This window comes from Gadus morhua, chromosome 20 (genome assembly GCF_902167405.1).
Source record: "Gadus morhua chromosome 20, gadMor3.0, whole genome shotgun sequence".
Classification (NCBI taxonomy): Eukaryota; Metazoa; Chordata; class Actinopteri; order Gadiformes; family Gadidae; genus Gadus; species Gadus morhua.
The window spans coordinates 14667762-14695470 of NC_044067.1; the positions used below are offsets into that span (position 1 = coordinate 14667762).

Below are 27709 nucleotides of genomic sequence, written 5' to 3' on the forward strand. Positions count from 1 at the left end.
AATGGGTGCGTGGGAGTGGGTGTTTCAACCCGAGTTTCATCGACACCAGTTGCAGTTTCGGGATACGGTTGAAAGGACGTTTGTTTCAGTTGTAGTTTGGATTGAATGGAACGTAAGACCACTATGGTAATCAAATAACCTATCGTGTAAGACTAGAATGCGAGATCCAATGACTCCTAAAAGAATGTTAGCATCAGAGATCGCTTATTCTAATTCTAATTCAAATTGTGTTTTTTTTTATTTTATTCAGCCGAAATTGAACACATTTGGTAGCACATGTGGGCTACACTTATCTCCACCTACGATCTCCTGAATCCATATTAAAGCTAAATCGAAATGCTGGATTAATTAATTGAAAGGAAAAAAACGTGCATCGCAAGTTTTATTGTGATGCTACTGATGCAAATATATATCATCAACACATGACTCACAAAGCCTGTCCAATTAGGATGTTGCTTCGATGGGTCAGAGGAGAGAGGATACTGACTTTTAGCGTTATCCCGGTCTACCATAACGCAAATTCCGTTCACTTCTTTCCGATAAACGGTGCACGCCACTTTACAGCCCCCAGAGCGAGGATAATAAAAACACCATAACAATAATAACAACAAGAAGAACAAGAAGAAGAACAACCACAAGGAGAATACAAATGTATATTTTTCGGAAGAAAATGACAAAGCAATTACAGTTATTGAAGTCTCTCTCTCTCTCTCTCTCTCTCTCTCTCTCTCTCTCTCTCTCTCTCTCTCTCTCTCTCTCTCTCTCTCTCTCTCTCTCTCTCTCTCTCTCTCTCTCTCTCTCTCTCTCTCTCTCTCTCTCTCTCTTCTCTCTCTCTTCTCTCTCTCTCTCTCTGTCTAAAAATGACATATTTTGACAATGTAAAAATAAGTGCCCCTCGCAGCTTCACTCGTGTAACTAAAAGTCCCGCCCTCTCTCTCTCGCCAGTAACGGTCGCAAGAGGAGAATGCATGGGGACGAGATACTGGCGCGCACGTCTTACTGGAGAAAAGGGGCGGTGCTAACAACTGAGTTATTACGTCTGAATGTGTCACTGGCAGCGTGCTAGGGCGAGTCTTCTACCACTGCAGACATCGTCGAAAATGCAGCCCGAGATGCGCATCATTATGAAAACAAATCATGTTTATGTCGCTTGTTGGGATGGGACATTCTCCGGTTTCTGATCGTAAGTATTTATGTGTGGATGTTGATGTATTCCATCGTTTGAAGATAATATGCGTTCACTGTGATGTATTTAATTGCGCATAGAGAATTTCAGCTACTGTAGGGTATCATAGCTATACATACATTTATTTACAAAACATCCATGTCCTTTTTTTTATGGTAGACACGTTGTCTATGTTAAAGCATCTCATGAGGAAACGCAAGATAAAGAATCGCTAAGCAGCAGCCCTGATTGAATGAGCACCGTCAGATATCATGACGCTATCTTTGTTATTGTGTCAAGTGTCAATGGATTTACTCGAAATCACAGGGACAGAAGCGATTATATTTAGGAGTGGACCAAGAGGTCGCGAAATCGCCTTGTGCATCCTATGGCCTCAGTCTGTTTCTTCGCTCGCTTAATCCTATAGTCCGTTATGGCCCTGACTCATAGTAAACATCCTGGACCTAACCACATTCATAATCTCCAAACCAGTGTAATATCAGATGTATGAAGATCATTTATGTATACACTGTTCTGCATTTAAATGCATAGAGCAAACACGTTACATCATATGTTTGTCAAACAGCTGCGCTTGCCATTGGCTGCCAGCAGATGTTGGATTGTGAAGGATTAGGTTTTTCGTGTAAACACACTTTACATTGTAAACGGCGATTCTTTCTTTCTTTCTTTCTTTCTTTCTTTCTTTCTTTCTTTCTTTCTTTCTTTCTTTCTTTCTTTCTTTCTTTCTTTCCTCTTTCTCTTTCGTTCTGTCTTTTTTTCTGCTGGGTCTCAGACTAACCAGCATGCATTGCATGGAGTTTATTATTTGTAGTAAGCAAACGATAGAGTTAACTAGAGTAAAGCTGCACTACCAGGAATCTCCCATCATCATGGGAGATTGATCGTCATCACCATCAGCATCTTCATTTGTTACGCATCATGCTAAGTACAATTTCCTAGTTGTCAGGGTTACCAGATACTCTTTGTTCATTGTGTGGATTTTGTGTCTGAAGCGTTCGTAAGTGAAGCAGTGGCCCTAATAAGGTACACAGTGATAGATATACGGAATATTTGATTGTCCGTGCTGACACTGATTTATGACAATTCATTCATTTGCATGCCATCGTGCAGCGCAGAGCCCCCGACCAGGGACCAGGGAGCCTGGTCAGCTCATCTCTCCACACACAGATCAATAATAAGAGATGGTGAATTAGAGAAAAACACCCCAACATCGGTGTTATCATCTAGTGGGGGAACCAGCCGAGTGAGGGTAGAGAGAACACACAGGGTGGGGCGGGGGGCCGAGAAATGAGGACAGAGAGGGTGACGGAGCCCCAGGGGGGAGAGGAGATCAACCCTGGGTTCAGATGGAGATGATGGGGCAAGGTTGTTGATTGTGAAGGGAGCCCTGGGGGAGGTACGGGGTATGAGAAGCTTCGGGTGGGGCGGGGGGGGGGGGGTTGGTGAAGGGGGGAAGGGGGGGGGGGGGGGGGGGGGACCGGGATACTGCGGCGCCGGCGGTGCAGCCGGTCCTGACAGCGTCGGCAGGGGGGCTGGGGATGCGAAGAGCGTCCTGCTCAAACTGGGTCGCTTCCCCGCCAGACTCGCCCTCGGCCCCATGGGGCCGCCTCTTGTTCTGAACACACAGGGCCACACATGGCCCCGGCAGCACCTGGAGTGTCTCGCCTTGAGCTGCACGCAGCGGGTTGTGTCTCATGCACCGAGGCGCGCAGATCATCCAACATCTCATGTCCACCATCGTCTTTGTCATGCCTCCACCTCCCAAGCGACGACTTCAGTTATCACCCCTCTGTCTAAGGGAAACCAAAGCTCTAGTCTGCTGTCCCGATGTGCACATGGACATCGCTGGTGGACAGATAGGCTAGTGGACAGACAGGCTCGCGGGCAGGCAGACAGACGTCATGATGAGGAAGCAGGACCCCCCGCGGTTCCCCGTTAGATCAGTCGGAGGCCTCCTAGAGAGCATCAGGGATTACTGCGCGTTAACGCGCACCCCCCCGCTGATAACGCCGCCCCCCACCCGTCCTAATGAGGCGTAGCGTCTTCTAATTGCCTACTGTTTGGTGGCAACGGCTGCTTTGTGATGCCAAGAAATCAGAGACACATGTACCGGCTTTTGTTTGTGAATCGTACCCGGGAGCTATCTGCGCTCATCCTCCACGTCTCATAAATCGCTGAGGAAGGCAGGAGACGGGAGGAGCAGTGTGTTCTTCCGTTCACGCGCTGCATGTGACGTGGAATCGGAAATCAGTGTAAAAATAGACCTGTGGCGTGGAAGCGCTTCCACATGATTGAACAGGTGCACACTCAGTGGTTCTTTGTGAGGGGGCTCGCAGAGCTCCAGGAAATGGAGCGCCGGAGCGTGTTAAGGGATAACAACAACAACGACGACGACAACCAATGATCCATATGCAGCATCAATGATACGAATGATACGAATGATGATTTTTAAACAGTTAGAATGATGCACCAGTGCCAGGAAATGAGGCAGGACACAAACGGATCTTGTTTGAATGGGCGGACAAAACATGACATTGTGGTAGAGTGTGTGTGTGTGTGTGTGTGTGTGTGTGTGTGTGTGTGTGTGTGTGTGTGTGTGTGTGTGTGTGTGTGTGTGTGTGTGTGTGTGTGTGTGTGTGTGTGTGTGTGTGTGTGTGTGTGTGTCACCCACCCACCAGGTTAGTAATTCCCCCCTTCCAGTGCATGTTTCACCTGCTTTGCGTTCGCCCATTTGACTACAGCAACCACATCCTTGTTGTGCAGCCATCACCATAATTACAATATGATGTCCTATATTTTATACTCAGAAACCCTTAGAGAAGTTGACTCTGTGCCGCGTTGCAGAAGATCATGTGCACCGTGACAGAGGAGGACAGAATCCCTTGGTTTTATACGTAATGCAATCTTTATAGAAGTGCTGACTTCCTCTTTCACAAGCTCTCTCTCTCTTGTTTCTATTCCCCTTTGTGGGGCTGAAAGCGGCACGCATCTGTGTGAAACCTCTTGAGCTATGAAAGAAAAACCTGTGTCACACTGCGGAGCCCTCGAGTTTTGGTGTCAGAGAATACAGGAAGAGAGCAGTAGTCTGAAACAGTGACGGTCTGACAGGCTGTGTCCCGACAGAGGGAGGTCTATTGCGACCACTTGTCTGCTACGTTCAGTGATTAAATGTGCTGTTAAAGAGCCACTAGTGTGCTAGACAGAGTGCATCTTAAAACTCAGGTCAATTTCCTAGAGAGTTCAAGGCTTATCAGAGAAAGCAATAGGTTAGTGCTTGTATTAATTTACAAACGGAGGAGAGAGGGAGAGAGCCGAAGGTAAGACGGTGGTACTGTGTGTACCACTTTTTTTTTTTGAATTTTCCCCGTATGTCGAAATAAGGCGAGATGCCACCTCCCCTTTATCTGCCTTGCCAGCCCAGAGAATTTGGTCCACCAATGAGATACGGCCGTGCGAGCGCCACGTGTGTGTGTGTGTGTGTGTGTGTGTGTGTGTGTGTGTGTGTGTGTGTGTGTGTGTGTGTGTGTGTGTGTGTGTGTGTGTGTGTGTGTGTGTGTGTGTGTGTGTGTGTGTGTGTGTGTGTGTGTGTGTGTGTGTGTGTTTGTGTATGTAAGTCTGTGTACGTGTGCGTCAGTAATACACAGAGATTCGGATCAAGTGCATATTCAGTGGCACCTCTTTGTCTCTTCACACAGCGTCTGTCTGTGAGAAATAGCACCTCTCCGGGAACATACTTTAGGGCATTTCATTTCAGTTTCTTTATTAGCACCTAGATAGGGGAGAGAGACAGGGGGAGAGTGCAATATTTTAATTTAGTAAGTCTGCTTGCTACGGATAAATGTCAAATAACGCCTCAATCTCCATTTCAGAATCATTTGGTTTGGTCTGATATTACATTGATGACGTAGTGACTGACATAGGATCCACCTGGTCTTTTTGCCCAGTGAGTAACCAAAATTCATCCTGTGATTTGGAATTCACTTGTTTTGGCAGCCCGTAACCAAATATTGTGATACAAAGGTGTTAACCTGCATAGTTCCTCAAACCCATCTGTATAATTATGTGCATAACCTAACAAGACAACAGGATGCCCGCTCTCCTTTGGTTTCCATGGGAACAAACGATGCGTGTCTTTGTTGTCATCCCCTCTCATCCTGCAGGCTCACCAGAGTGCCCGCCGTGACTTCACACGAACCAGAGACCCCCAACACAAAAACACACACCCACAAACACACGGACACACACACACACACACAAACACACACACAAACGCACAGACACACAAACGGACAAACACTCAAAGGCGAATCAAAGGGCTTGTGGTTCTCGGTGCATATCCGACCCCAATAAAGCTCTCGGGCTGCTGGATCTCGGAGCTCCTCATTAAGGCCTTACGAGTCTCCCGCCCGCTCCACCACCACCACCCACCGACCCACCGCCCACCGCCCCACCCGTCATGGCGGGTCGGGACGGCAGCCCGCGGCACCGCCCGTGGTCTGTGTACCGCGCCAACACCTTTGACCTCTCCGCTGAGATGATGGGCCTCACGCTGGCAGGTAAATGAAGTGATCCCGTTAACTTGCCGCCTCCCCGGGGGGGGTTGTCGTCTCCCGACAGAACGCCCGGAGCAGGGGGGCTCTCACATGTGTGTGTGATTGGCAGGAGAGAGAGGGCGGGACTTCAGAGCATACCTCGGAGGGGAGTGACGTCTGTTTCAGTTACATGGGTTTGGCGAGAGTATCTTCGGTTGCATCACATGACTCAACTTGTTCATCCGAGCTGTTCTTGTCGTGTTCTTATTCGGAGTCACCTTCAAGGGTGCCTCATCGGTTTGATGGGGAAAGCCCCGCCTCTTTGTGATCTTTTTTTGTGCTGGTTTGTGTTTGTGTGTGATTCAGGCAACAGTCAGGACCCGGATGAGCCTGTTCTGGAGTTCAGTCTGGGTAGGTCAGAGGACTGCAAAACATGACGTTTCTTATTACACAACAGGCTCACATTGAACCCCACCTGACTCCTGGCCTTTGAAGGCCAGTCAGCTGGGCATAAAAAGGCCTCCTTTTACCAGCCGTCCTCCTTGTCCACATTCCCACCGTGTGTAATCTCTTGTTCCGTCTCGGCTGTGTTGCAGCCTGCAGTGAGCTGGTGACCCCTGCTCTGGAGCGTAAGCCCACCAGCTTTGTGGCCGTCAGCTGCACCACCCCTCCCCAGGCCTTCTGGACCAAGCACACCCAGACGGAGATCATTGAGGTGTGTCCTGTCGCCCTGGCTCCTCCACTGGGGTGAACCGCACTGCTTCCTTCCCCTCTGGGGAGTCACTATGAGCTGCAAATACACTGAAACGCAACACGTCTCTTCCCTTTTCTCTCTCTCAATGTCTGTCCATCTATCTCTATGAATCTATCGTTTTATCTATCTGTCTGTCTCTCTGCCTTTCTGTCCATCCATCGATCGTTCCATCCATCTCTCTCTCTCTCTCTCTCTCTCTCTCTCTCTCTCTCTCTCTCTCTCTCTCTCTCTCTCTCTCTCTCTCTCTCTCTCTCTCTCTCTCTCTCTCTCTCTCTCTCTCTCTCTCTCTCTCTCTCTCTCTCTCTCTCTCTCTCTCTCTCTCTCTCTCTCTCTCTCTCTCTCTCTCTCTCTCTCTCTCTCTCTCTCTCTCTCTCTCTCTCTCTGGTTATCTATCTATTCTATCAGGGCACCAGCAACCCCATCTACCTGAGCAGCATAGCGTTTTTCCAGGACTCCCAGATCACTCAGCAGACTCAGGTGAAGCTGTCGGTGTACGACGTGAAGGACCGCTCCCAGGGAACCGTACGTACCTCTGACCATCGACCGTCTGCTACAGCTCTCACACGCGTCATGTCAGGCCGCAACACAATTGGGACACGTTGGCTAACACTTGGGCTCTGGAGCCAGGCCAGATTATGATCTGGCACACAAAGCGCCATTGTGCGTTCAAATATGCCAAGGATAATATTGAACACTTGTACAGAGACTTCACAGAAATAGTAAATGCAGTAAACGTGTGCGCTACGCCAACTGTAGCAGTAGAATCGTACAAAAATCGAAAACGTTAAATAATGGATTTCACTCAAGTCAATAAAGCCAAACTCAAAGAGACCCTCTCTAAAACCCAGTCTATCGAAATAAATGTCCATTTGTGTGTGTTTGCCTTTGGGTGTGTGTGTATGTGTGTGTGTGTGTGTATATGTGTGTGTACATGCGTGTGTGTGTGTGTTTGCCTGGGTGTTTGCCTGTGTGTGTGTGTGTGTGTGTGTGTGTGTGTATATGTGTGTGTGTGTGTATATGCGTGTGTGTGTGTGTGTGTTTGCCTTGGTGTTTGCCTGTGTGTGTGTGTGTGTGTGTGTGTGTGTGTGTGTGTGTGTGTGTACCGTATATGTGTGTGTGTATATGCGTGTGTGTGTGTATGGGTGTGTTTGCCTGGGTGTTTGCCTGTGTGTGTGTATGTCTGTCTGTCAGATGTACATGCTAGGTTCCGCCATGTTCTCTGTGAAGGAGCTACTGCAGGATAAGCACCATCGTCTGCATCTGACCCTCAGGTAACCAGCGCGTCAGGTGATCGAATCCCCCCCCCGCTGCTGTCTCAGCATGACGCCTCCCTGGCCTTTAGCCACAAACAATGCGCCAGACATAATTGATTAATCACAGATACTGTTCTGCTGTCTAGAGATAGTGACGGATGACGGGATGTGTGTGGCTCACTGTCAGGTCGGTGGAGAAAGAACGCATTGGAAACATCACCATCATCGCCTGGCAGATCGAGGAGAATCGGGAACAGAGGGCTCCCGTTGCTAGGTTACAGAGGAGCGACACCGTAAACGGACGGGTGAGTGATACGGAAACGTTTCCCGCTTCAGGGTGAGCAGAAGTTAAACCCGGTGTTCTATAGAGCTGCTCAATAGTGGGGGCGTCAGCCATCATCACAGGGGGAAAACTGCGAATGTTAACATCAGCTTCATTGAGCCTCAGCAACACACAAATGAGGCGATCCTCAATTAATAACCTGATTTCCCATTGGACTCCAAGCAAGAAGCTTTCAGTAGTAGTTGCCTTAGCATGTTTGCAATGATATCTCTTAGCAAGGATTAACATGTTTGTGTGCGTGCCTATGTGTGTCCCCGTGTCCGTCCCTCCATGTGCCTGTGTGCATGTGTGTGCGTATGTGTGGTTGTTCATCAGATGGTGCTTCCAGTGGACGAGAGTCTGACTCAGTCCACAGCCATCAAGTCCAAGTCTGCGTCTCTGTGTAAAGACCCGCTGTTGAAGGCTGGTAAGTAGTCATATGTTTTGAGTTAAAGGTGCTGTAGGTTTTTATTGCTTGCCATAATCATCCTTCATCTGTTAGTGACTGAAATGCACTGTGAGAATCTCTGTTTTGGGTTTTAGGCGCCTGCCTCTGTAATTCTTTTTTGACCAATCAGGGTATCTCTTCCCTGATTGATTTTCTGACTATCCATCTTGCCTGTCACCACATTTGCTCCAATGTTACTGTGAACGTAACATTCACAAAGGCTGGGAAATGTAAAAAATGTTCCGTCAGGTCCAAAATCATTTTTTGCTTCTCTCTCTTTAAAACTCTAGCATCTTACCTGCAGCGCCTTTAAGATACAGTGTATACATGTGGTCAATGTTCAAGGCTGCAGGGCTACTGTGTGTATGTGTGGGTGTGTTTGTAAACACTGTTCCATGTGTGTGTGTTTCTACAGTGTTCGGGGGTGTCATGTCGCGGATGTACCGCTTCCCCACCACCGATGGGAACCACCTGCGCGTCCTGGAGCAGATGGCAGAGAGTGTCCTCTCCCTGCACATCCCACGGCAGTTTGTCAAACTGCTGCTGGAGGAAGACGCGGTCCGGTAGGCTTTAATGGCCCGTCTCTCTCTCTCTCTCTCTCGCTCGCTCGCTCGCTTTATCTGTCTCTCACTCCCCCCATCTCTCTCTCTCTCTCTCTCTCTCTCTCTCTCTCTCTCTCTCTCTCTCTCTCTCTCTCTCTCTCTCTCTCTCTCTCTCTCTCTCTCTCTCTCTCTCTCTCTCTCTCTCTCTCTCTCTCTCTCTCTTTCTCTCTCACCCTTTCCATCTCTCTCTCTAATGAACAGTTTGGGAACAGTCCAAAATATTCTGCCAGCAAAAATAAGGTTCATACATCCATTAATTTCGTGTCTGGATCAGCTAAATTGGCAATTTGGCTGACAGGGAGAAGCTACCATGAGGTGACGGGCCCACAGGTCTGAAGGGACCAGTGACAGCTAGGTCATTCTGGGTTCTGAAGGGATTAGTCACAGGTATGTCAGTCTGGTTCTGAAGGACTAGTGACAGCTAGGTCAGTCTGGGTTCAAAAGTTCTGGGTTCTAAAGGACTAGTACAGCGACGTCACTCTGGGTTCTGAAGGGACTAGTACAGCTAGGTCAGTCTGGGTTCTGAAGGGACTAGTACAGCTAGGTCAGTCTGGGTTCTGAAGGGACTAGTACAGCTAGGTCAGTCTGGGTTCTGAAGGGACTAGTACAGCTAGGTCAGTCTGGGTTCTGAAGGGACTAGTACAGCTAGGGCAGTCTAAGTTCTGAAGGACTAGTACAGCTAGGGCAGTCTAAGTTCTGAAGGACTAGTACAGCGACGTCACTCTGGGTTCTGAAGGGACTAGTTCAGCTAGGGCAGTCCAGGCTCTGAAGGACAAGTACCGATGGTTTAAAGGTGGAGCATGCTACAGATGACTACAGTTAGTTTGTGTTGAGGATGCTTGTAGGCTTGTCTGGGCCCAGGGGAGAGTTTCATGTAAAGTGCAAGTGAGGCATAGTTGGCAGGTCGTTGCACCGTGGCAGGGTCAAGCTTATTTGTAAAACATTGTTGTCTTCAGTCCAGGTATCAAAGCCTTGGGCATGTTGAGTTCTGGTGATTTATGCATACTGATCATTTAAGAAGGGTTTGATACCTACATTGGGTTCTTGCATCCCATAATTCTGTTGATGCTTGTGAAATACCGTTTCCTGGACACCACACAATTACACAGCAGGAGGCTTGAACTTGCAACCCCTGATTTGGGAGGCAAGAAGCTGTCTGTGGTTCTAAAGTGCTGAGGAGATAGGGAGATGGTTTACTGGCACTGTGTTACACGTATAATATTTCAAACCCAATACTCTTGTTTCAAGTTTGAAGTTTCTTTATTGTCCATATGTATGCAGGAAGGAATATTTCCTCAGCTCCGATCAGACTCAATAAAACCAACAAGGAAAATCAACGAGGCAACAATTTTGTGTATTGCTGCTACAGGGGACTGAACATATCCCCACTGAAGAGGTCTATCCACTACGGGGCTTAACTGTGGTGTATAACTGTATGTGTTTGTGGTCCCCAGGGTGTGTGAGCTGGAGGAGCTGGGGGAGCTGTCTCCGTGCTGGGAGAACCTCCGCAGGGAGATAATCACTCAGTACCAGACCATCATCCTCACCTACCAGGACACCATCAGCGATCTGCACGAGTACAGGGGTCAGCACCGCGCCACCCCACAACACAACACAACACGGCACTTCTTTTGTGATATGCATGAACACAACATCCTCACTTTAACACTAGGTGTCCCAGTGACGTGACCGATTGATTGACAGACAACCAATGTTATATCTGGACAGTTGATGTTTACATGGTGGCGGATTGACACTTCAAATAAATGACTGTCTCAAGCAAAATATTCCTCACTTATATTTTTGATCATTGAGTTGAGTTGCAAGAATAATATAATACAAAAAATAATATCACAACAAAAATATCACATCAAAGCCCACACTGCAACAGCAAGGCTGTTAAATATAGGCTGATTGTAATCAGTGTAGCACGGTGAAACAAACATGTCCATGTGAGTTCTCTGAATGATTTATTTTGCATCACATAGTATATTATACACAGTGCATGTGTTGCTATAATCAAATAATGCCACACTACCGTTTCAACTGTAATCCTACATGACAGATGAAGTATCTATCTAGCCTCTATGTTAGCTCTGTACAAACCCTATGGTCATCCTCAACTCTCAACTCCCTATGCTTTATTCCGTCAGGTCCCTCATTTAAATCCAGCACCTTGAAAGCCGAGAAGAAGTTAGAGTTCATCCCCACTAACCTGCACATCCAGAGAATGAGGGTTCAGGGGGAGACTGGCTACGGTAGGCACCCCAACAAACCGCACCCAACACAGCTCAAGCATAGTAGGGTACAAGTATGTGACGGGTGGTGCACTCAGTGTCGACTCTGGTCATCTGCCCCTGTTCCTCGCTGCCCTCAGACAAGACGTACGACATAGTGACCCTGGGGGCTCCGGCAGCCCACCACCAGGGCTTCAAGACCTGTGGCCTCCGCAGGATGGTGCAGAAGCTGGAGGAGGCCAGGAGACAGTGAGTAGGGAGGCCGAGGGCCGGCCTTGCTGAGGCAAGCGGCCCGGACGGGTTGTTGAGCAAATTGCGAGGCAAGACAGATGATAGCTTTGCTAAAAGGGGAAACAGGGGGAGCAGCCCAAAGGTTGTGGGTTTGATCCCCATATCCACAGTCTTCCTGTTGGAATCTGTGAGCCGAATATTCAAAATCAACCTGCTCTTTAACGATATGTATCTCAATTCACTTTCAGTTGTTTTGAATTAAAGTGTCTGATAATAGTTAATAGTTTTATGAAATGTATAAAATGTATAAAGTATGACAAGATAATACTAACTTTACTGTATTGTGATTTTTCTCTCTCTCTCTCTCTCCCTCTCTCTATCAAGTGCTGCTGGCTTCAGTTCCAAGCCGACTCACTACCAGCCACAGGATGTGGTGCGAGCGAAGGATCTGATTGGTCAGATCACCACGCTGAAGACTCAGGTGTGTTACTACACAGAGCGCCTGTCCCGCTCCGCCAAGGATCGCTCAGCTAACGCTCTGGAGCGGACCCTAGCCATCCTCTCTGAGAAGGTAGGTCTTCAAGTATCCTCCCAAAGCAGCTTTAGATTCATATCACAAGTCGGATGGCACACAAGCTAAAGTCAATCACGTGACATAAAGACTGTGCTTTAATTCTGAAGGGAACATTGGCCATTTTAATAGGCGCACACGCTGACAGGTTTCAGATTTGTACCACATCCGTGGTTTTCACTAATCCCCCAGAGTGGGAGCATTTTACATTGCTTTGGACAATGCCGTGAATCATGGTTTAAAGATAGATATGCAAGGTCTAGGACTCGTCGAATCTTGAGAAAATAAGCTCTCTTGCTTTATGACTGGCTGATGACAGTTGACGTCCCGTTCTGCAAGTATCTGCTTATTATCGCCTTACCCCATCGACTGAACACTCATTGGCTGTTAAGACACTTATGCCCTCAGCCCATGTGTACATTTCAGATGTCACACTTGATTTCCATTGTATTTCTTGCACCAACATTCACACACTTGCACATTGCTCATTCATGTTGACACAAACATATACATCATTCAGTCCGACACATTCATTCCCACTCAAGGTTTATTCCAGGCTGATTCCTCTCTCTTTCTCCCCTTCTCTCTCTCCTGTCAGACTCGCCAGTTGGTGACGGTCTGTGACTGCAAGCTCCTGTCCTCCGCCATCTTAGCGCTGGCCGCTGCCCGGCCAGAGTTCGCCCGGCAGGGTTCTCCTTCGCCTTCCGCGTCCTCCCTTTCTCCCTCCTCCTCCACCCACTCCCCGTCCCGCTCCCCTTCCTCCCGCCAGCCCCACTCCCCTTCCTTCCGCCAACCCCCCTCCCCGTCTCGCCAGGGCAGCTCGCCCTCCCGCCACTCATACCCAGAGGGACCTGAGGGAAGTAAAAACAAGCGCGCCTCCTTACACGTTGAATGGCATGAGGAAGAGTGGGTGAGTCCTCGGCCGACCAGCTCCTTTCCTCCTCCTACTCCTTCATCTTCCTCTTCAATCTCCTCCTCCCTCTCCTCCTTCCTCTCCTCCTCCCTCTCCTCCTTCCTCTCCTCCTCCCTCTCCTCCTTCTTCTCCTCTTTCCCTTCCTCCTTCCTCTCCTCCCTCTCCTCCTCCTCCTCCTCTACCAAGTCCTCCTCCTCTTTCTCTTCCTCTTCCTCTGCGTAACCCTCCTCCTCCTTATCTTCTTCAACCTCCCCCTCCTATTTAAAACCCGCATGTACTTTGTGTCAGTATGTTTTTCATTGTGATTGTTTGCTAGTTTGGTAGTAAAATGTGTTTGTGTGTGCAGGAAAAGGTTTGGATGAACGTAAACAAGAGCCTGGAGTGTGTGATCCAGCGGGTGACCAGACTTCTGCAGAGGGCCAACACAATACAGAGTGACAGCAGCTCTGAAGACGTCTTCCTGCTCTCTAGTGAAGAGCTGGGCAGTGCCAGCAAGAAAGGTACACACACACACACACACACACACACACACACACACACACACACACACACACACACACACACACACACATGCAGACACACACACACACACACACACACACACACACATGCAGACACACGCAAACACACGCTTGCAGCATGCACACACATACACACGCACGCACGCACGCTCGCACACACACAACCACACAACCACACAACCACACAATATGATAGTTTTATACATTGTGATTTGTAGCGTCACAAACATTGTCTGAATAAAAACGCATGCGTGTTAATTGGAATATGTCAATCTCATGAGGTATCCATAGCAACCAAGAAGTGTTCTGGATACACCCTGGGCGAAATGAGAGGGAACTCCCATCATCATTGCCATCATCCTCATCCTCATCACTCTCAACCTCATCATTGCGTCATCATCTTTCATCCAAACCATCGTTCTCCCATCAGAGTACTGCATGCCTGTTACGCCCATTGGGTCAGAGGAGTAGGTTTATGTTGCCTCATTGATGGTTCATTCTACATTCATTCTTGTGAAGGTGTTATGATCTTTAAAGTATTTATTTCACAGTCTCCTCTTCTCTCTTCATCTCTAGATTGCAACCCGGAAGTAGAAAAATCATCCCCAGGTGAGCATGCTTCTGCATTGCTGATGTGTTTTTGTTCATTAGAAGAAGGAATCTTGGTGAAGAGTTTCACCATTACATATTAAACTAATATAAAAAAAACTCATGTAAACGCATGTAATATATTCTATGTAATGCTACCACCAGACAATGTTAGCACAGGTTAATGCTAGCCCTGGCGAATGATAACACACGTGTGTGTGTTGGCATGCGTTTGTGATGTGTGTGTATGTGTGTGTGTGTGTGTGTGTGTGTGTGTGTGTGTTTGTGCGTGCATCTCTGCGTGTGTGTCTTCAGGCGAGTGGAGCGAGGCCCTGTACCCTCTGCTCAGCACGCTGACAGACTGTGTGTCCCTGATGAGCGACAAGGCCCGGAAGGCCATGGTGTTCCTGCTGATGCAGGACAACGCTCCCACCATCGGTCTGAGCCTCACCATGCAGTACCGCCGCGACGTGGTCTTCTGCCAGACGGTCAGTCCCGCGGCCGCTCGCCGGGCACGCCAACATAAGCCCCGACTGATATGTATGATTAAAGGGGACATACTATGCTACCAGATGTGTGTGGGATTAGTTTTACGAAGCCATTTAGAAAATCTGCCTCTTCTGACATACCTAGTGGGCGTGTCCACCTAGATGTTCGACGGTCGGATGAGCAACGTTTGCTACAGTCCAATGGGTAGGCTGGTAGACTGATCTATCCAGCACACATCTAGGTGGACACGCCCACCTGTGATGTCAGAAGAGACTGATTTTCAAGACGGCTTGTGACGGCTAATCACACTCACACCTGGTGGTATAATATGTCACCTATAAGGTGTTGATGAGGATGATTCTATGTTGATGTTTAGGTATTATTAAATTATCATCATGATTAGGATTATAATCGTGATTCTTATTATTGTTTAATTAGGATTATTGTGATTATGATAATCATGTGAATTATGGTGATTATGATGATTACGGTGATTCATATAATGACTGAATATAAATATACAGTGGTAGGTATGAGTTTAGGCACCCATGCTAAAGTTGACTAAAAAGAGGAATAAAAAATCCTCTTTTGGAAATTGATCGTAATGCCTTAATTAAACAAATGAGGAAAAATCCAACCGATAAGGTCACAAATTTGCTTTGTGAATGAATAATGTATCGTCATAAATAAATGCTCTCCATTAAAATACAGGGTGCAAAAGTATAGACACCCCTTTGTTAAATTCCCATAGAGGCAGGCAGATTTTTATTTTATGTTATTTCATGGATCCAGGATACTATGCATCCTGATTAAGTCACCTAGGCCTTTGGCATTAAAATCGCCCACATCACTACATACCATTCACAATACCTAGAGATTTGCATGGTCCTTTTCAGTTAACCTAATAGCTGTTAGTTAGCCTAATGATTTCTCAATGCAAATCAAACCAGCTAATAGGCTAACTGAATAAAACCAATCTCTAGGTATGGTCAAGGGTATGTGATGATGTGGGGCTATTTTAATATCTGCCTGCCTCTATGGGAATTTAACATAGGGGTGTCTATACTTATGCACCCTGTCTTTGTGGAGGACATTTATTTGCTTATGATACATTATTCATTTACAAAGCAAATTGGTGTCCTTAAAGGTTGGATTTTTCCTATTTATTTTAATGAAGGCGTTAACACCAATTCCCAAAAGATTTTTATTCCTCTTTCTTGTGAACTTTAACATGGGTTCATAAACTTATGCCTACCACTGTATATATTAAAACAATACAAATAATGGTGTTGCAGATTGTATGATATATATTTATTACAGTGTGTATAACATCTAGGTCTAGCTCTTTTGTAACACAGCTCTCTGGAAATCCAGACAGCTGGGATGAAAACCAAGAGGACTACATTGTTAACATTTGAACACGCTGTTACAGCTGACGGCTCTGATCTGTGGCTTTGTGGTGAAGTTGAGGAATTCTCTGTGCGACGACGGCTTCCTCAGGCAGCTCCACACCATAGGCCTCCTGGCGCAGTATGAGGTCCTACTCAGCACCCACGGTGAGTCTTTGTTGACGTGTGTCTTTATGGTTTCACTCTACTTATTAATACGATGGAAAAGAAAAGGGTGAGTTCTGATTCCCTGATTGGTCTTTGATTTCACTTAATTAAAAAAACACACAGGGAGCGATGGGGTGGAGTCAAGGCTATAATAAAGGGAAAGCTCTCTGCTGGCGAATCTCAATATCTTTTTTCCATCTTCGGGCCAATCCCCAGTGGACTTCACAGGAGGAGTTGGCTGGGAGTGTTTTATTCTTATTTTGCTTCCACTTATCAACACCTCACTATCTCCAATGGATGATCAGATTAGATAAAATTAGATCAGGAGAAACATGCAAGACGTTCCCCATACCAAGGTAGAATGATGATCAAACAAGATTATTCATGCTAAATAATGAGAAAAATGGCTGGCCCAGAATTTCTGTTTACTCTAAATGTTTAGGCTAATTGTTATGGTTAGCAAAGAAACAATACATCTAAAGTGGTTTGTCTCGAATGCATCAGATGTGTGTGTGTGTGCGTGTGCGTGTGTGAGTGTGTGTGTGTGTGTGTGTGTGTGTGTGTGTGTGTGTGTGTGTGTGTGTCTTTGTGTGTCTTTGTGTGTGTGTTGTAACACTACGCTTAACAAAGCTGTGCAAAACAAATACCTTGAAAGGGAAACTGACCCAGTCATCCTGATTTCACTCGACGATGGAAAGGAAAAGTACAGAAGAAAGCGTGTATGTTAAGGCCCAATCCCATTTCTACCCCTTACCCCTTCCCCTTACCCCTCCCCCTTGTTTTGAAGGGGTAAGGGGAAGGGGTAAGGGGAAGGGGGAGGGGTAAGGGGTAGAAACGGGATTGGGCCTAAGCATGTTAAAGTGACGTCTATTCTGCCCCCCCCTGGATGCTGCCTTACCAAGGGGAGGAGCTGGCCATGCTGGAGGACATGAGCGTGGGCGTGCTGGACCTGAGGAACGTCACCTTCAAGGTGACCCAGGCCACGTCGGCCTTCGCCCCGGACATGATGCCGGTCATCACGGGCAACCGGAACGGCTTCAACGTCAGGGTGCCCATAGCGGGGGCCATGTTCGACGCATTGCCGCGGGAGATCCAGAACGGGATGCTGCTGCGCGTGCAGCCGGTGCTGTTCAACGTGGGGATCAACGAGCAGCAGACGCTGGCTGAAAAGTGAGTGGGGAGGGGTCCTCTGGGCGGAGGGGTCCTCTGGGCGGAGGGGTCCTCTGGGCAGAGGGGTCCTCTGAGCCGAAGGATCCTCTGAGCGGAGGGGACTCTGAGCGGAGGGGTTGAACGCTGAATGCTTCACTGCAGAATCATTAGACTTGAGGAAGAAGGGAAGCAGTGCCTAAAGTGATTTTTTTTTATAAAACACCACATTACATCAAAGTCAAATAAATTACAGTTAATAGTTAAAAATCAACAATTTCCAATAACTAATAGTGTTTCAAATAGTTTATAGTTAATATTGTGCTGCCCTCTGTTTTACCATGGATGGAATTGTCTTAGATTGACTAGTGTGATAAGGGCCCGCGGCTGAAGGTCATTCCGCAGACTATTCTTGACAACCCCAAAATGAAAGCTTTGTGAGTCTAGATCAAGTTAACGTCTCTAATGTAACCCTTACTTTACATAAAGAGACTAAGGTCATATTCTATAATGTACATTCTCTGAGGCTGTTTGATCATATCTGTCCTGTGGCCAACTCCTGGTATAATCCTAACATTGAAATGGGTTCCTCAGGTTCGGAGACACCTCACTACAGGAGGGGATCAACCTGGAGAGCTTGGCCCGGCTCAGCTCCTACTACGACCAGTTCAAAGAGGTCCTGCCGGAGGACTGTGAGTCCCCATTGGCATTGCAATAACTGCAACTGTCTGTGTGTGTGTGTGTGTGTGTGTGTGTGTGTGTGTGTGTGTGTGTGTGTGTGTGTGTGTGTGTGTGTGTGTGTGTGTGTGTGTGTGTGTGTGTGTGTGTGTGTATCAGTGGAGGCTTCTCCATTGAGGAGAGGGAGGAAGATCCTCCCTAACATTGTTGAGAATAAAACATTTAGATTGCCCCGACTATTGTAATGAATTAATGCCCTTAAATATGACTACTTTATTGCCTTTGAATATATAATGTTCGTTTCCCTGGGTAAAGGGACATTAGCACCCCCTATCGCCTATTGACAATTACTTCAGGGAGGAACGTCCTCCCTCCGCCGCCGTCCACTCCCATTCATTTTCCCGAAAGTACTGGCGGCCGGTGGATAACATGGGTTTCAATGGAAGAGAGGAGGAAAATCCTCCTCTGAGTGGGTGGGACCTTAAGGGGTCTGATTCGCGCAAAAATCTATCCGTCTGCGCTATGAACCAATAAGCAGGATCCCTGGATGTTGAGCAGTGTTGCCAGATTGGTCCGATTTCCCACCCAATTGGGCTACTTTTAACCATGTTAGGCTGGAAAAATTATCATTGGGCGGGAAATCTGCCCAATCTGGCAACGCTGTCGATAACAAACCCGGTCTGCATTGCCGCGGTGCTCAGTCTGAGAGACGCAGAGTAAGTGAAATCTGCGATAGCGAGATCCTAAATGCACAATGGAAACATTGGAAACGGAGGACATTGTTAACGTCTTATTACAAAAACCATTCCATTCATTCAGAAAGAGGTAGACCACTTCCCAAAATCAAGGTCATCAGAAGTAATGGCACCGTCAGTGTTGTGAGTGCTACATGGTTTGCTGACTTACTGGTAGCATTACAAGCAATTGTAACTGAAAATAAACATAGCTAAATAACTTCAGTCAGTGAGGGCAAAAATAGGCCCAATAATAGGCCCAGATTTTTTTATTTACTTTTACAAATCAATAGTAGGCCTGATTTGACTAATATGCTTTGCATCCTTTCCTTCTCAAATTACAGTGATGCCACTGGTGGCTTTGTATACATTTTGTTCACATAACTCCCTCCCTGCTATTTTGTAGTTCACCAAAACACCCTGAAACAACTTGAGTCTCACATTCTTATGCCACCATACACCAACAGTGCAAGCAGGCCAATGGCAGGCCAATTCCTTCCTCCCTCACTTTAAAAACCACCAGCCGCCACTGGTGTGTATGTGTGTGTATGACTCTCATCACGTTCTCTCGTCCCCGTTCCCCCAAGGCCTGCCCCGCTCTCGTAACACCACCAGTCTGAGTGAGCTGCTGAAGGTACTCGGCCAGAATATCAACGCCCGGAAGAGCAAGAACGTGGACATTCTCTGGCAAGCAGCAGAGGTAACAGTCCTTCTCCTCCTTACATTAATGTCCAAGGAAAGAAAGACAACTTCTCCTAGTGAGGGCCTAATGAGAAAACACTTACAATTGGTAAAATGCATATTATGTAAAGAGGGACAACCTGGACACATTACAAAATATATGCATTTTGTTTTTGAATATGACATGTTTTAATCCGCCCTTCACCCCGAACTTTCAATGACGACGGTGGCCCGTACTGACCTGTATTGTGTAAGGTGCTAGTAGGTAATACACTGCACATTAAGTAATGTAAAGATGGAGAAACACTTTGCTGTTCCTGATGAAAGGGAAAAAGTGTAAGCTGTCCCCAAAATCAGCGTAAAATAGCTGTTTTCAAAAAACGTAAAACTGTGGCCCACCCCCTCTCCCTCTCTGTCCTGTTTCCAGGCGTGTCGTCGTCTGAATGGCGTGCGTTTCACCAGCTGCAAGAGTGCCAAGGACCGCACGGCCATGTCCCTCACCCTGGAGCAGTGCCAGGTGCTCCAGCAGGAGCACGGCCTGGCCCCGCAGGTCTTCTACCAGGCCCTGGACTGCATGCGCAGGTCAGTGACGGACGAGGGAGGCGGAGGGGGAGGAGGAGGGTTGGAGGTTATGGGAGCAGGTTGTTATTCATGTCGTCCTATGTGGATATCATGGCCGTAGCAGCTATATAATAAATTAGAAACTAAATACAACTGTATATCAAATCCACTGTTGAGAACTTCTCAGAGACGAGTAAATGCTTAATTCTTAATTCAGAGACTTGTTTCTTTGTGTCCATTGTGTGTGTGTCCCCCCACCCCCCTCCCGGTGGACATACCCCAATGTAATACATTTAATGGAACAGTGCAATATAACTATTGGTGGAACGACGGCATGCAAGAAATTTTTTGAGGAGTTATTGGGATGTTGTTTGTCCGTGGAAATGACTGTGTGCTGTTCTTCTGTTCCCCTACTCACCACAGTGAGGGCTGCAGGAGGGAGAACACTATGAAGAACGTGGGATGTCGGAAATATGCCTTTAACTCTCTCCAGCTGAAGGCCTTCCCTAAGCAGTACCGCCCACCTGAGGGAACATACGGCAAAGTAGAGACCTAAGGGGATATTTTTATTAGAGTCGATGTGGAGGCGGAGGTCAATGGCACAACACAAACTATTTAAGAACACAAAATGGAAACACTTGGGTTTTGTGCTTAGTCAGTTTTATAAGGTCAAAGTTTAAATGGCAGTAATACTGTTCGACTGATTATTCTATTGCAGCGCCCCAACCTCCCTGTAGTTACAACCAGAACATTCCTTCCTATATACTGATAACAACAAGCAACACTATTCAGAGATGTAGCTTTCTACATGACATAGCAGCAGTAGCAACATCTGGGAATCATTCTAAATTCAAGGGTTTATTTATTTCACTATTTCTGTAGATGCCTCATCTCAAATGACATGAAACAATAGCTTGGACACAGTAGTTGTCTAATGATGTACAATAACAAAACAACCAATTGCTTTTATCTCATTTTAGCAAAGCGTTTCTGTTAGGGAGGGCCATATGGAAAATTGTGTACATGTCATGGTTCATTTTAGCCTTAGTTTAAGTTTCGTTTTGGTGCTTTCTTTCCTTTAACATGAACTTTTCTGCAAATCTCTCTCTCTGTCTCTCTAATTAGCACCTATAGCATGACTTATGTCTGATATTTTCTGATACTTGAAGCCTCATGCTATGAAGCCACCCTCTTTGAATGACATCCTCATACAATGTGACATCTGAGAACTTCAAACATAGACAGAGATGGTCATATTATCACAGGTTAACGTGCAGTGGGGACTTTAAAATTATTTCAACAGAAAGATGTTTTGAAATCAGAATGATAACTAATAATAAATAATAATTTATTAATAATGGGAAATGGAATTGGAATAGTCTTTTTAAAAAGGTATTATTCATCCATCCTTTTAACTGACTTAGTAGTTATTGAATTGTGTTTTATTTTTGAGATATTAACTGCACGTAGAAAATTAAGAAACCTGCACAATGTTTCAATGTTAAAATAAGGTTCTTCTTATACCATTTCCACCTCACAGTCTTTCTGTTGTCACTTCACCAATAATGGCCAATGTATCTTAATGTAAATTACTGAGGCACTTGATTTTATTTTGAAAGTTTTATTTGGCTTAAACAATTTATGCTGAGCCCTTGGATTGTTACAAAATAAGTGGTTGAATGCTATCGCACTATGTTTTCAAGTTGTATTTTTATTTGAACAGTTGTAAATGTAAACTGGGGTGTAGGCCTGTATTGTGGTTATGCCCGCACTTGCACAGATGTGCAAACTGGAAACTAGTAAATAATTAATAAAGGATATTCAATGCAAAATCGTTATTGTAATAACTTCAATGAGTCATTAATACCAGAAAGCTAGACACACATTTAAAAGCGTATTATCTGTCATTACTAACATTCAGAGGTTTACACATTTACATTTTACATGAACTCTGAACAGGTGGGTTTTGAGTCTTTTGCGGAAGCTGGTGAGCGACTCTGCGATCCTGACATCGGCAGGGAGCTCGTTCCGTCACTGAGGACCCAAAACAGAGAAGAGTTGTGACTTAGCTGATCGACCTTTGCTTGCTCTTCGCGATGGGGGTAGGCCTACCAGCGTTGGTCAAGCCACACAGCTGGGGTGTGTGGCGGTCGATGTCCAACGCTTGGACAGGGGCGATTCTAGGTAGTGTGTTGGCTCTAGGGGGCCCCCCCCGTGGCCCGGGGCCCCGAAACAATTGCGGGGCTCCAGGCAGTTGCCTGGTATGCCTAATGGGATGCGGCGCCTCTGCGCTTGGATGTAGGCAGGGGCAATTCCATCGACCGCCTTCATATTGAACACAATTAACAGTGTGTGTCCAGGTCACCGTGTAAATGATGGTGTTGATGTAAATTATTTTAGTCTATGCTATTTCTGATGACATGTTTCAAGCTAACCACAGTTATGAATGGTTTCTTCATCACATAATGGCCAACACCATATAAGGTTTTAATGATTTTGTAGATAAGTTAAAGACTACAAACATGGCCACTTTGCTATTTCCGTTTAAGCCAAGAAAGACCTGGGTAAATTAGAACATGTAGGCGTGGCTTATTTACCAGTCCGCCCACTCCCGATATAAATGTGGGAGTGGGCGGACTCCCAGAACGCACTCTCGTTTGCCTTGTGTCTCTGTTAGAATGAACCACGTGCGGAACATTTACCCCTTTCTGAGTCAACCTAGCCCGTCAGGGCCATACCACAAAGGATCAAAATAGTCATCGGTTCTGACTCTGCCGCTGCTCTTGAAGCCTCAAGAGGGGGGAAATCGGCTCGACCTGATATTATTACTGACATTCTAACTGTTTTTTTTTAGAATTGGAGTTAGATCTAATATCCCATTTTGTTGGGTTCCGGGACACCCTGGGGGGAATGAGCGAGTAGGGTCTGTCTGCGACCTACAAGACGGAGGGGTAACTTTAGGCCGCAAGGTGAACCACAAAAAGTCATGCGTCATTGCGGTCATTTATGTACCCGCGCACCACTGCTACATACTGATCACTTCCGCGATTTAGAAGAGTAGGCTATCAGAACGCAAAATAGAGTTTGAGTTGAGAGGTAGGCCTAGATGTTCATATATCCTGGAGGAGAGTGGAGCTGAGAGAAATAATTAAAGGGGGCTTAATGATGGAATGGCCGAGAGGGTGAGGAAAAGAAGGCAGGGGTAGACACTATTTCTCTGTACAATCTCAAGTTAAAAAATGATGTACCTGCACATATTTTTCAGTTAAACTGTGTAGATTAAGAAAATAGGACAGAAAGACATACATTGTTTGATAGATTGTTACAACTTGGAGTTAATGCTTTTTCTGTTTTTTCTTTGTTTGGACACTGTGAGAATCATACATTGATCTCCAAGGCAATTTTGCAATTCCTGCACAATACAGGACTGTATGTAAAAATCGAGTTCAACATCGGACCTGTGGAGGGCAGTAATACGCTAAACAGGGTCTAAACTGCCGGATACTTAGAAGACGAAGAAGAACATATGGCGGCCGGAAATGACTGGGTGGGCTATCAGAGAATAAATAGTTTTTCACCTGTGTCAATAACTGTTAGAATACGTAGTTATTAACTAAAAGTTAGTGACTAGAATAGGTTTAGAAGGTGGTTCAACTTGTCATGCATGTTGTTGAAGTAAGTGAACCTCGACTCACTCATGCCATATATTTGATTGGTACAAATTTGTAACTGCATCTTTTTCATATAACGGTGATTTCTGTTTCATTTTGGACATTTTATTTTTTACCGTTCCATAAGCAGTATATCTCCCTCTCGGATATACTGCGTACGTGACAACGTCCAAACGCAAATCAATGCAATGTTTTTGGCTGATTTAACGATGATTGAGAGACAGAACCAGGGTTGTGGAAAAATACAAGGCAAGGCAAGGCAACGAGCTATGGAGTACGAATTATCTTTTGATCAATAGCATACAGTCATGAATTCACAAATCGGTCGATTCCATTCACCACCCTCTGTTTTCTTCCATAACTTATTGAAACAACCTTAGCTCTAACCTGGAGCAAAGTTTTGTAATAACATTGAACTTTTTAATTGCTTGGTCTCCATCTTATCCAGGTTTAAAAGACGCTATTTCCCGTTTGTTGCAAGACGTTTGCTACAAACGCCTCCTTCGCTGTCAACAGGTCTGTTCGTTAATAATTGATTTAATCTTGTGCAATGTTCTGCTTGTGGTAAACCAATATGTTGTGACTGTGTCCAGGATTCATCATGAGAAAGAAGCTTCTCATCGACGTGGACTGCGGGGTGGATGATGCTCAAGCCATCATGCTAGCGCTAGCGGCTCCCAACGTTAAGGTGCTGGGCATCACTTGTGTCCATGGAAACACCAACGTGGAAAATGTGTGTAAAAACACCCTGCGAGTCCTGAAGGCCTGCGGCAAACTGGAGGTATACTGTCTACTGCACCATCAACAACCCTGTCCTTTCAAGTTCTGATGACTGGTCCACCAGGCACAACAGAAAATGTAATGTTTCAAGGTGCGTTTAGTCATGAATGCACCTTGATTTGGCCTGAGTCAGCTGCTTGCTACATTGTGACAGATCACAAGGTTTTAAAGATGGGGAAATGGACTCAAGTTTAACACAAAGATGGTTTCTAACACACAAGCATGTTGCTCTGAAAAATGTTTGGTTGTTCGGTTACCATCAACTTGCATTAATTTTTAGCTATGGGCATTCACAAACCTGTCCTTAAAGGAGACATATTATGGTGTTTTCACTACAATTAAACAGTATGTGAGTTCCAGAAATTATGTTTTTGAAGCTGTTTGTTGGAAATAGCTTTTAAGAAAAAAATATCTTGCCTACCTCTATTCCCCTCTAGTCCCTTCAGAATGCGCTGTTTCTGGTGTTTGTATCTTTAATGCAAATGGGCTGCTGCCCATTGACCAATTGGCTACTGCCCATTGACCGATGAGCTGTCAGACTGAACCACAGCATGGAGGAGAAGGGATTGTTGCAGTTTGCGGACTTCTGGAGCTCAATATAATATAATAATATTATTATATATGGGTATTTATATAATATTATTTCTAATATCACGGCCAAAAGCTATGTGCGCCTCGGGTGATATTATGAATCATAAAGACTTTGTCTGACGTCTCTGGTACTACCAACAAGTAAAGACTCGTAGTGGGGGATATCTCGGCCATGGTTGAGAAGGGAGAATTGGGGGACAGGAACTTTAGCTTTGACCTGCCGGACCTGCCAGCTTCGGCGGCAGTTCAGCTCCCGGAGTACACCAGCCGGAAAGCTTCGGCGGCAGTTCAGCTCCCGGAGAACATCGCCGTAGGTGCTGGACTGCCGCCGAAGCTTCAGCGGGTTTTTTGTTGTTGTTGATCCGAAAATCATCCGACCCGTGGCTCAAAAACTCACGATCCAGACCGTGAGTTTTGGGATCCGTTGCACCCCTAATGTTTAATCACTGTTTCAGCAATCATAATGTTGAATCAGAACCACTGATGTAGGCTAAACAAGCTCCAACATTATTGTTGAGTTGGGTGTGTTAAATTAATTTGATGATGAATTGGCATTGCTTTCAAGCCGCTCACTTTGGCCTTTTGTTCCTGGTGTTAATGCTGATTAATACATTTTTTTGCCAAAGATTCCAGTATTCAAAGGGGCCGATAAGCCCATCCTTGGGAAGGGCATCAACGCTGGCCACTTCCATGGCCTGGATGGGCTGGGAGATGTCCCGGACCCTGACGCTCCTGGTCTGGACCTGATCCAGAAGGAAGGAGCGGTGTCTGCAATGATCCGACTGGTTGACAAGTACCCCGGAAAGGTGTGTGTGTGTGTGTGTGTGTGTGTGTGTGTGTGTGTGTGTGTGTGTGTGTGTGTGTGAACCTGCTTTCGAGGCATGGGTGTGTATGTGGATGGATACGCGAACATGGTTATTTACAATGTTATAGTAAGCAGATGTTATTGTCAGCACTGTGACTAGTGTTTTTGGTGTCCCAGATTTCTCTGGTTGCCACAGCACCACTCACCAACCTGGCTCTTGCTGTGAGGCTGGATCCATCCTTCCCGAGCAAACTCGAGGGCCTCTTCATTATGGGAGGCAACACAGAATGTGAGCAGACGTCCCTCACTCTCTCCCTCTCGTATCCATCTCAATTTGTCCCTCGCTGGGTTTTTCATGCATATTCTCCCTGGCTTTCAGCTCGAGGAAACACTACTGTGTGTGCAGAGTTTAACTTTGTAGCTGATCCAGAAGCTGCCTTCATTGTGCTGAACGAGTACCTGTGTCCAACTACCATTGCCTGCTGGGAGTTCACCTGCCACAGCAAACTGAGCTGGGTAACACTTCCCTGCAACACACACACACACACACACACACACACACACACACACACACACACACACACACACACACACACACACACACACACACACACACACACACACACACACACACACACACACACACACACACACACACAGCAACCTCTCCACACGGTGCCTATCAATACTTTACTTTATTAAATTGCACTGAAATTCTCATGCCCAATATGCATATTTAGTGAAAAAGAGAGTAACATGGAGAACAAAGACATTATAATGGATAGTTGGTTTACGATTGGCTATTGTTCACTGTATTGTAATCCCTCTTTTTCATTTGGAGTTGAAATCAACTTTCAGTCGCAATAATGGAGAAGGGTTGCAGATATAATCTTCTTTGGTGTGTTTAAATTGTCTCCTTCACTGTGCCACAGGAATTTTGCGACACTTGGCTGTCCCAAGACTCTGAGAAGGCCCGCTTCATGAGGCAGATCTTTGCCTACAGCATGAAAGCGTCAGAGAGCGAGCGCCTGAAGAATGAGTTTGTGGCCGGTACCGGCCTGGTCTCGTGCGACTCCTACGCAATGGCCGCTGCCATCGACGAAAACATCATCCTGGAGAACGACCTCTACCCCTTGACTGTGGAGCTAACGGGCACACACACCAGGGGGATGATGGTGATGGACACAATAGACATTCTGAAGAAAACCCACAAGGTCAAGGTGATGAAGAAGATAAACCTGGACAGGTTCATGGAGTTGATGATGGACTCATTGAAATAAGTCATTCAGCTTTTTATGTACTACCTCCTTTTGTCCTGACCGGACGGTGCCTAATGGAAGTTAACCTGAAGACAAATTTTGTTAATCGAGATAATTCACTGGAAATTGTCTTTTACTTTCTGTGCAAATATCTGTTAAACATTTAAATATTTGAAATAGTGCTGTCAAAATGTAAATGTTAATCTTTGTATTCATTTCAAAATTAATAATGTAATGTAAATGTAATGTCAACTTATTTGTAAAGCACATTTAAAAAACAACAGTTGACCAAAGTGCTAAAAAAACAAAAAAAACAAAGATAAAACAAACAAGAATAAAACAGTAATAATCATACATTTGAGATGACGATAATAACATTAACAATAGTAATAATAATAATAATGACCGTAATAATGATGTTGGCTAGCATTGCGGCTATATCTAGCCAACATTATCATCATAAATCAATGTACAAAAGACAAAAAAAATTGATAAAGATGAGGTAAAAGAAAGGTTATATTGAATTAAAGGCAATAGAATAGAGATGAGTTTTAACTGTAGAGCTGTCAGTTAAACGCGTTATTAACGGCGTTAACGCAA

The 27709-nt window shown here is 45.8% G+C and overlaps 2 protein-coding genes across 10 annotated transcripts; both read left to right on the plus strand.

The window, feature by feature from the left end:
• Nucleotides 1–1022: 1022 nt before the first annotated feature.
• On the plus strand, nucleotides 1023–21837 carry inpp4aa (inositol polyphosphate-4-phosphatase type I Aa). Of its 6 annotated transcripts, none has more exons than XM_030343188.1 (25): nucleotides 1024–1183; nucleotides 5056–5129; nucleotides 5347–5742; nucleotides 6085–6129; nucleotides 6315–6433; nucleotides 6878–6994; nucleotides 7664–7743; nucleotides 7913–8030; nucleotides 8384–8474; nucleotides 8911–9058; nucleotides 10552–10682; nucleotides 11251–11355; nucleotides 11475–11583; nucleotides 11950–12136; nucleotides 12735–13046; nucleotides 13396–13549; nucleotides 13852–14037; nucleotides 14147–14179; nucleotides 14474–14646; nucleotides 16080–16203; nucleotides 17106–17373; nucleotides 17944–18041; nucleotides 19349–19461; nucleotides 19870–20024; nucleotides 20427–21837. In XM_030343188.1, exons 3-25 carry the CDS (start codon nucleotides 5643–5645, stop codon nucleotides 20557–20559), a joined length of 3099 nt encoding a protein of 1032 aa, XP_030199048.1. In that variant the 5' UTR covers nucleotides 1024–1183; nucleotides 5056–5129; nucleotides 5347–5642; the 3' UTR covers nucleotides 20560–21837. The 6 variants fall into 6 exon arrangements, with proteins under 6 accessions (XP_030199051.1, XP_030199048.1, XP_030199047.1 ...); XM_030343189.1 differs by lacking the exon at nucleotides 1024–1183 and adding an exon at nucleotides 4278–4503; XM_030343191.1 differs by lacking the exon at nucleotides 5056–5129 and having other exon boundaries at nucleotides 1023–1183; nucleotides 13852–14028.
• Nucleotides 21838–23501: 1664 nt separating this feature from the next.
• On the plus strand, nucleotides 23502–27493 carry si:dkey-4e7.3 (nuc_hydro_CeIAG domain-containing protein). 4 transcript variants are annotated; one of them, XM_030343202.1, is made up of 8 exons: nucleotides 23514–23678; nucleotides 23805–23948; nucleotides 24123–24190; nucleotides 24268–24455; nucleotides 25672–25851; nucleotides 26028–26139; nucleotides 26230–26366; nucleotides 26783–27493. In XM_030343202.1, the coding sequence occupies exons 1-8, from the start codon at nucleotides 23668–23670 to the stop codon at nucleotides 27128–27130; spliced, it is 1188 nt and encodes a 395-aa protein (XP_030199062.1). In that variant the 5' UTR covers nucleotides 23514–23667; the 3' UTR covers nucleotides 27131–27493. The 4 variants fall into 4 exon arrangements, with proteins under 4 accessions (XP_030199063.1, XP_030199062.1, XP_030199065.1 ...); XM_030343203.1 differs by lacking the exon at nucleotides 23805–23948 and having other exon boundaries at nucleotides 23502–23678; XM_030343204.1 differs by lacking the exon at nucleotides 23805–23948 and having other exon boundaries at nucleotides 23528–23550.
• The last annotated feature ends 216 nt before the right edge of the window (nucleotides 27494–27709 follow it).